Below are 9,639 nucleotides of genomic sequence, written 5' to 3'. Positions count from 1 at the left end.
CTTTATCACATATGATGTGTTTCTAAAAATACATTGGTCTCGATACTACCGGAATTAATTTGGTGTAATACGTAAAAAACCTGCCACTAGCCAGATAACTGATGTTTGTAAAAAAATACTTGGTCAAAAAGAAGCCTATTCCTAGCATTTTGGTGCGCTCTTGTGAAGAACACAGAGTCCAAGCACTTCCACGAACTTGGGGCCAAACAATTGCAGCATATCGGAACAGCAGTTATCTTGGTGGGGGAATGAAATCTCTGATCATCACAGGACTTTAGCTTAGATAAGTAATGTAAAAATATTCTAATTAGATGTAAACAAAAGGTTCTGCAGGTTCAGTTCTTGTTAGAAAATTTTCATTACTCCACACAGGAGTGACCAATAAGGCTTTTCTTTGGAGGAAAATGTTCTAACTTTACTGTTGTTTACAATTTTGTTGTTTTTTTAAAAAATCATTGCTTGACGATTTATGCAAATTACATTGTGACCTGTAATGGATTAAACAGTCATCACATGCATTTCTTAATTTTCCATGGTACCATTTGTCTACTTAAATTCTCATTGACAAAACTCAAGATAATGACCACTTACTTCAGTAACAAAGGGTAGGATAATCTCACTGAAAATATCCATCAACCAAACAACACAAATCTATTTCTCAGATTAGTTTTTATTTCCTGGTGTATAATTATTATGATTTCTTGATCTGAGTTTCTAACCAAATATTACAATTTAGAAAAAGTTTTCTGCATCTTAAAAAATTAGCTATTCTTAGGCTTCCTAGGCAGAAGTGTTCTGAACATTTTAATGCTTTTTAACTACTGATAGTTTGTTTCTTCTTCATTAAATATTTACAGTTTCACTTTCATGGCTTCTTCAGGCCAGGTGTAGGAGTCAGCTACAAAGCTGCTGTAATCGGTACTGTAAACCTGAGAGCGAACGAAGGCTTCTAGGTCCTTGGGCTGAGGGTAGGTGGAGGCCGTGTTATTCCTGTAGGCTTCTTCTGCGATCTAGAAGAATTAGATTAAAATCCTAATTACTACTGATAACTTTCTGAGTGCATTTAACAGGATTTTAAATGCCGTTTAAGTTTTTAATGCTGTAAAAAAGGAATTAGTTACAAAGCAAGGCAAGACTTCAACTTCTCTGGTGCTGACAGTCACCTATATTCCCACTGGATCCGGGCTAGTATACAGTGAGTAAGACTAGGAACAGGATGATGTTTGCGTTTAAGTGAGTCTGACTCATGCTAGTTTTGAACAGAATTAATGTCTTTGCTGTTACAAATACAGTGCTCCTCCTTGTCCAGTAATATCTGGGCTTTTATTGTGCAGCAGTAGATAAAATATTCCACAAAACCCAAGCACTGAGATACAATTTCTGCTTTTCCATTATCAGGTTTCCCTGCTTTACCATCTCCATCCAAAGCCCTGTAAGAGAAGTGTGATTTGTTCAAAGGCTCCATGCTCCCTGCGTATTAGTTTATTATTTGCTGTAGTTTGATAATATATTTCTTAAAGGTAAACTCATGAGAAAAAAATTAGTCCTACACTGTGCACAGGTTTAATTCTAGAAATGGTTGAGGGAGGAAATAAGAGTATTTGCTTGCTTTCTCCTCACCCAGACCATGCCACACTGCATCAATTACGCGTTGTATAATTGCACATACACAATGTATAATAAGCACAAGTATAGCTGCAACAAAAATGAAGTTTAGAAGGGGTTGGAGCGCACTCAACACATCAAAGTAGCCTCTCACATCTGAAGAACACCTGCTTGAGAAATGAGTATCTTTAGACTGGACAGTCATCTGTGAAACAAAAGAAGTTTGACAGACTTGTTTTATGCAGCAGCACTCTTTGGAAAGATCTGCTTCAAACTGTATTTGTCAAACAGACAAATGCTCCTATTTTTGAATAAAAGGAAGACAATCTCCTTACTGAAGTCTTTAGTTCTCTTTAAAACGTCAATGGTTTAGCTTGGTGAGAAGCTGAGACCTCAGATTAATGTATTTAGACTTCCTTTCTAGGATTAATCTGAAGCCCAACCTGATTTGACTGAGAAGACAGGAATTCTGAAAAGGATTTATTTTTTTTCCTAATATACGGAATAATTAAACCAGGGAAACTGTTTCATGCATGAGGGCTCCTTGTTCTTCTTTCAAAAGAATATGCAGTAAGTGGAATTATTCAGTAAGTGGAATTATTGACAGTAAGGTGACCAAAAGAGAAAACAATAATTGGAGCAAGAAAGGTCATAGAAGACCAGCAAAATAACCCCCTAAAATGCTGGGGAAAAAAAACCCTAAAAATCAGAATAAGGGGAGAACTGGGATAAATTTATTATTTGAAAGCTTCCTTTTCTCTGCAGGGCAGCAAAATTTCTTGGGAAATTGCAGGTTTAGGTCAGTTACTGAAAAATCCATCTGCATCAGCTCTGTATTTGCCAGTAAAGACCAACCAACCGACCAACCTCTGACCCAAACCTGAGCCATAAACAAACAGCATCCCCCGCAGTTAGTTATTTTGATAGGGCAGAGTAAGGATGGGACAAAAAGGGAATAGTGCCTGGACACAGGGTAACATTTACTCTCTTGACAGGCAACTGATAATTATGAAAAGCCAAAAGCCTTCAGCTGTGCAGCTCGCGGGACCGTAAGCCTGGGGACTTGGTCCTACCTGGTGGACAGGACAGTTGGGGCTCTACAGACACAAACACTCCCTATAGTTCAGTATCTTTCCTTCTTGTTTTTGGATTACATTTACATTTTATGAATTTAAATTTCATTTTGAAAGCGCTACTTCTCCAAGACTGATTGATGTAAACCAACTTCAACTCCTGTAAAGGTTTCAGTTGATCAAATCAAATGCTCAATTATGTAGAGAGCATGGGAAGAAAATTACTCACCCTCACAGCAATTTTCAGTGACACGTGCTGAATAGTGACTAACGGAGGGTACAGACGACCTTCCTGTAAATTCTCCTCTGAAACTTGCTGAGCTATTACCTAGAAATAAAGAAGACATGTTTAACATGAAATGCAGGTGCAGCTGTAACTTTATTAGACAGTGAACTCACCTTAAGCAAAGAAATTGCTCTGCTTTGGCAATTCACACAGATACTGCTTAATCCACATAGGCAGCGTTTTTTACAACCACTCTTATCATTAGGAGTAGCTAAACAAGAGCTAGAAATTTAGGGAGTTATGCCCTTTTCTCAGACAGTTAAGACTTACTCAAGTCTTGAATAAATCCATGACACACATAAACTAGCAAATAGTTCACTGTGAGAAATAAAATCCAGCCATCAATTGTAGTTGGGTCAAAGACTTCTAAAATTAAAGAATCACTGGTTATGCTGAGAGTTGTCAAGTCATCCTGTGCAGAGAACAAAGCTGAAACCCTTCAGTGTAAAATGCTTTGAATAAAATTACTGGTGGCTGAGCAGGTTTGTGGCGTGTCCAGCTCACACATCTAGCCTGTATGAGATTGTAAAAGTAAGTATGGTCAACCACAGAACAAAGTAAAATAAAATAAAGATTATCCAGGGTCTTTCAAAGCCCTGCTGATCACTGCAGTCAAGATTTAGAAACAGGAGGTCTAATGTTAAATTCTGGCTTGCTGGGACAGAAAAAAACATGTTGGTAGAAAATGCCTGTCCGCTGTACTTGAAAGCCACAGTGGGTCTGTCATCTCAACCATACCAAGTAACTGAAGAAGAAACTATTTTGCTCTCTGCTTGAGTTTTCACCACGCTGACCAGGGGAAACAAGGAACGATACAGAAGTTCCGATGCACGTCTGAGAGGAGCATCTCCTCTGTGGCTTGAATATTTTTGCTTGCTCTTCCTAGCAAGATTGGAAATGTTTTGTTGTCATTTCCAGCAGTGAACAGACCAGGAAGGCATAGCAAGCTGGAGAAGTTGGTTTTTACTGTTTACTCATTGGCCATATGAAAAGCCTTCTATTACCATGAGGTGTGAGGAGATTCTCCGCAGAGTGAGGAGAGACACCGCTTGCACTGTCTGTTATGGGCTTATTTCATGAGCTTCCTCTATTCCTGCAACAGGTACCTTTTAAGAAGCAAAGGGTCCCGGGGACGCCTTTGGGTCTAATGATATTTCTGCTGTCATTAGCTAAAATCTGTTTGTCATTTGGGGATCTGAAATAGAAAACAGCCTTTCACGGTCATCCAGGTTGGAATTCACTGAGCCTGAGAATCAGCTGATGCCAGTTCGCTAACTTGTGTTCTACCTTGTAATCTCTTCGGTGGACTCAAAAGTTTTTGTTTCTTTAACTGCCCACCTTTGTACCTTCTAGGGAGCTGCTAGTTAGAACCAAATCTAAATATCTTCTAAGCAAACTAAGCACAAAATTAATTTATTAAAAGTGGTCTGACCTTATGCAGTTTCTAATAGCTACCTTCACTAACATTCTTTACTACATTTATCAAAACAAATTATTAAAAAACGTTAAGAGAGATTTGCCTCAGCAGAATCCAAATTTCTATTTTCTCTATCTTGCTTTAGGACAGAAAGGAAATTACTCTGGGGAGGGGAGGTCAGTTGCCCTTTGAATAGCTGGGAACACGCAATGGTCACAAGGAAAGGAGGTTCTTTGTACAGTGCAAGCTCGTACTTGTTAAGTCTGTTACAGTTTATAAGCAGTTTCCATGGATATTTAGTACATTAGGCTTGCTCCTGGGGTGTATCCTTCCACCTAGTTTTATCTGAAAGGAAACCAGTCCCCCTTTCCCCACAAGACCATGCCACACTGTGGACCACGGTGGACTATGTAAGGACACCAGGGAGATGTGCTCTGGAAGACCATTCTGACGCAAAATAGAAGAGTAATGTAGAGGCACCCTTAATGTTCCAGTCAGGAGAAATGATACATCTTTGTGCAATTGCAGCTTAGATAACAGAAGGTTAGAACCAAATCATGGACTGATCCAGGAGTGGACACTACTGCGTGATGTGACCTGTAGGGGTGCTCCGTGGATGGAAGGAAAACTCGGGTCTGGTTAGCATCTGGTGGAGGCAGGTATGAGCCATTAAGAGGTTCTGAAAACACCAGGAAGTCCGGGAAACACTGTGAAATGAAATTGTTAACAAGGCTCGAAGAGAAAGCAAGAAGTTCTCTTTTGAGGGAACATACTAGGAAGATACGTGAAATGGAGCACAAACTGCTTCCTGTTGCATGTGTGAAATAGGACTTGCATACGTTACTTGCAAACAACTAGGACTGCATCAGAAGAGATGCCTGGCTATCATCAACTCACCCCCTTTCTAGCAGAACTAGGTAAATAGGGTGAATTAAAGAGAAAACACCGTAGTAACTCCAGGTTCAAAGAGAACCAGCGTTCTCTTCTGCAATCCACCCAGCACGCTGGTAGGTGTAGCAAGTTTTCCCATTCAGAGTGGGAATGCTAACAAGAGCAACAAGAGATTACACTCCTGTTGAGCATAACAAGTAAAGGAAAAATACTTGTTTACATTTTAATCTGCTGTTGAGAAATACAACAGAGGCAAAAACACACTAGGGGGAGCTAAGGCAATGTAAAATCTAGTTTTTCTTTCCATAATAGCAACTAGGTTACTTAAAAACGATACGCAGCCCTTTGATAAAGCAATATGTACATCTGAATGTGTAAAAGAGGAGCTTACAACATGAGATTTCTGCTGTTAACAGTTTAATGGGGCTCTGAAGGAAAGATAAAATCTTAAGAAATCAACAGCAAGCAAGTTGCTGTTAGCGTAATGCATCACTGAAACAAAAAGGTTTAGGAGCAGAGTATTTTATATTTTGTGGTGGGGTTGATAGAAAGCAAGCCACCAAACGTTTTGGTAGTGCTCGAAGTTGGAAAGGTAGCAAGCTTAACTATATAGATGCCATGATATTCCTTCTGACATCTCCTATGACAGCATTAAAAACTATGCAAAAACACAGAAACAAGCATTTTCAAAGAGAATGACACCTTCTTCACGTGATCTCTGGAAAAATATTCCTTGAGAACATCAGTTCAGTGGCAGGGGAAAAAACAATTAATCAAGATTTGTAATTATTATGAAAATAAGAGGCAATACAGAAAATAAAATTATACTAATGTATAAATCTACAAAGTAACACTGCTTTGAACAGTGTGCATTTTTGCTCCACCTGCTTCAAACAAGAATGGGATAGAATCATGAGGGGTATAAAGAATAACAAGGATGATCAAAAGGTTATTTTTTGTACGAGGAGATAAAATATAATAAAATGGACTTGGGAGGGAAAAAAAAAAAAGACGACAAATAAAATACAAAAGACAACTGAAGCTGAACGTTTGAACATTTCTTATGGCACTATAGGGAACCCAAATCATCAGAGAGTAGAAAATCATACGAGAAAGTTTCTTTTTGCACAGAACTCATAATTAAATTGTGACACTAATTGCCAATAGATGTTCAAATGTATAAACATGTTTAAAAAGCCACTAGGCTCGTTTATGAAAGAGAAATCCATACAGGGATAAAACTTCCAGTGCAGAAAGGCCACATAGTACAGGCTGCCAGCAGCTGAGAAGCCATTTCAGCAGAAGGATCACTCTGTATTTTCCCCCTTATTTATCCTCTTTTCCTCACCTTCTGCTACTGATTACTTTCACAGGAAGATACTGAGCTGTTTGGATCTTAGGTCCAACCCAGTATGGCTATTTTTATGTTTTCAATTTTAATTAAGTTTTTAATAGAAAAATTATCTAAGCCTTATTGCAGAACCTAAATGAAAGGCAGCCAAGACAGGAGAAATGCCATAAAGCAAATCAGGGCATCTTGGCTTTTGGAGGATGTATTCTCTGTAATGAAAAGATCTAACGGGATTATTTCTGGATTAATTTCACTGTAGGTCACACATGCCAACAATATTTCATTATTTCATAATTCTCCGTCCCTTTTGTTGTGTTTGTTAGGACTTAGAAGAATAGGTAATGTCCCTTGTCATCACAGAGCAATCGCCTACAATTAAGAGGTATTACAGCCCACAGTACCTTAGATTTATCGACCAAAATCAAAGTTACATTCTATTTTACTTGGCAGGAAGAAAAGAACACTGAAATTAGAATTTATTGTAGTTACAGTATGTTATTTGTGACTTTTATCAGATTTAACAGGAGAGGTGAAGTGGCAAAGCAAGAAGACAGGAGGTGCAGGCATGCAGCCTGGGCTGCTTAATTTTTATACTTTCTTTTTTCAGGTAAGATACCACTACGGTCTGAGAAGGTCCCTCTGTCTAAAATGCATGTTTTGAGGCTTTAAATTTTGCAGCATCTTGAGTGCTTCCATCTCAAATGGAGAATACTAACCACTATTCTAAAACCCATATGAAACTATTTTGATTTTATCCTTCCATTAAAATAGCCAAGGAAACAAAACAAACGGCGCTTTTGCTTTTGCTTTGTACTGTAATTTCAGCTAAGGGCTTACACAGCCCTTCCAGCCTTCACACCCCTGACACCTCTTCTGGCAAAGACTTCTCTGAAATCCATCAGTTGTCATCTTGCTTGGTAAGTGGCTGTAGCTCACCCAAGCCCCAGTCACACACTGCCTCCTCGCACACAAGCAAGGAGACCAGATGTGAATGCTCTTAGCTCCAGCCGTAAGGCAAGTAGCTATCCACTGAACTTGCTGCCAATAGAGAGCTTCTATGCAAGAAAAAAAAAATAATACATTTTTACGTGTCAAACATTTCTAGGGATTTTACTAGAGGGAGGCAATTGTGTAGCAAAGCCTTTACCAAAAAAACAGAAGAGTCAGGAGAGAACCTCTACCTCAAGAGAGAATTTAAAAGCTTCCCTGCAAATTCTGATACCATTTTACTTCCCTGACTGTTAAGTTTCTCTGTTCAGTTACATTTCTTTGTTCAGAACAGATTTTGTTCTTAATAGACTGCCACTTGAAACACAGTTCAATCCACATATATGCCGCCTTTCATCCATCAGCACTCTCTATATAGGAACCATTTCACCCAAACCAAAATGAAGCAACTTCTAGAATGAAATAAGACAAATGTTTTTTACACAGCAGTTTAGACCAGCAAGTGAGGATCACTGTATCCAACTGAAATTACAGGGGAGGATTTAAAAGGAGGATATAATTACCCGAAGACTTATGAGATGGATCATTGCCCTCCTAAGATGGTTAAAGCCAGTGGAGACAGTCTGGACTTTTTACTAATTTTAAAGATGGAAACTGTGAATGTCTGTCTTATAGAGGGCAAGCTGCTGGCAAACTTTTTTAAAGATGCCACAGTATGCACCTTAAAAAAACCTTCCAAAATCCAGCAAGAGCAGCATGCAAGTGCCCACCCTTTAAGAAAGCTTCATATGACAGGCTGCCGGTCATAGGATCATGTTGCCTATCAGTTGCCTCTGAGTGATTGTAAAGGACCATTTTTTCCCCTTTAATCCACGAAGAGGACACAAGAAGCAAGAATATGCAATGCAATATCCCTTGGGGAAACTGCAAGAGTTGAGTCAGGCATTCTCACTTCTGCTAACTGGCATAGCTTTTATTTTCCTTTTTTCTTTTTTTCTTCTTTTTTTTTGGTAATTGTTCCACAATAATTGCTAATTTCATTGCTTTAAGGCTTCCCCTGTGGGTTACCTACATTACCCATGTATTCCCAAGTGTACTTACACAGCTGCTTTGAAGATCAAGATGCTGCACTTTCATGAAGTTCTGTGGATGGTAATTGGTACGAACTGGACCGGGTAGAAATTACTACTGAAATGAACCTAGGTCAGTTAGAGTTAACTTAGTAAACTGAGGGTAGCCTTCTTCCTTATTTCTGTACCCTTTAAAAAACCCAGAAAGCATCAGGCTTTTAATGACTGTGGATGGACATGGTCAGACCATCGTGCACTGCTTAGGGCTCCCTCTGAGCAGGATGAGCTTGGGAACACATTCTTGGGAGGTAAGTAGCCAGCAGCTTCAGCAGGGATAACCTCCATCACTCTGGATAGAAGGAAGCTGAGTCTATGAGGCTCATTATGTTGATCTTGGAGCCAGCCAAGAGCAGAACCAATGGAGGCAACGGAGGAGACAGGAACCCCAGGAAAGAGCAGGAAGAGGAGAAGGAAAGGGTCAGAGCCAGGAGTGGTAAGGGTGCAATGGCACTATAGCAGATGGGGAGCAGAGATGCTGGACCCAGAAAAGCACAGAAAATTACAGTTTTATTAAGTGAGAAACAGCTACAGAAAGATGGACTTACCGTTTGGAGAGATTTTTTGTAAAACAAAACAAAACACGCTAAGCATTTGATTTTACTCGCTGCTGGTAATTTATTTTGTTTGAATAAGGGATTCTAAAATAATAAGGGCCAGATTCTTCTTCCACATATGCTGAAGATGCAATCCTATGCATTTATGATATCATAATATATGACAGTGGATGTTGGATTTTGAACAATCACTGGAAGTGGGTGGTGAATAGCTCCCAGAACCAAGAGTTTGCTCTGTTCATCTCTGGCCCACAGAGCGGAAATAAAGGAGGAGAGCTCACGTGTTGGATAGTGTCAGAACAAATCATAAAAAATTGCCTGAAGAAAGAAAAGAATCAGTGCAGAAAAGGACAGGAAAGAAAATGGGAAGAATAACATGGCAAT

General features: G+C 39.2%; 1 protein-coding gene across 1 annotated transcript in view; it reads right to left on the bottom strand.

Moving 5' to 3' along the window:
- Window positions 1-650: 650 nt before the first annotated feature.
- Window positions 651-9,639, bottom strand: part of ME1 (malic enzyme 1) — a 184,550-nt gene continuing 175,561 nt past the window's right edge. Inside the window, exons 13-14 of the mRNA XM_040598022.1 lie at window positions 2,908-3,006; window positions 651-1,010 (exon numbers count right to left, since the gene is read on the bottom strand). Of these exons, the coding sequence (XP_040453956.1) occupies window positions 852-1,010; window positions 2,908-3,006 (258 nt within the window). The 3' untranslated portion in view covers window positions 651-851. The remainder of the gene's footprint in view (window positions 1,011-2,907; window positions 3,007-9,639) is intronic.

Source organism: Falco naumanni, chromosome 6 (genome assembly GCF_017639655.2).
Source record: "Falco naumanni isolate bFalNau1 chromosome 6, bFalNau1.pat, whole genome shotgun sequence".
In the NCBI taxonomy this organism is placed as follows: domain Eukaryota; kingdom Metazoa; phylum Chordata; class Aves; order Falconiformes; family Falconidae; genus Falco; species Falco naumanni.
The sequence above is the reverse complement of the archived record's forward strand: the minus strand, read 5'-3'. Positions and strand labels throughout refer to the sequence as shown.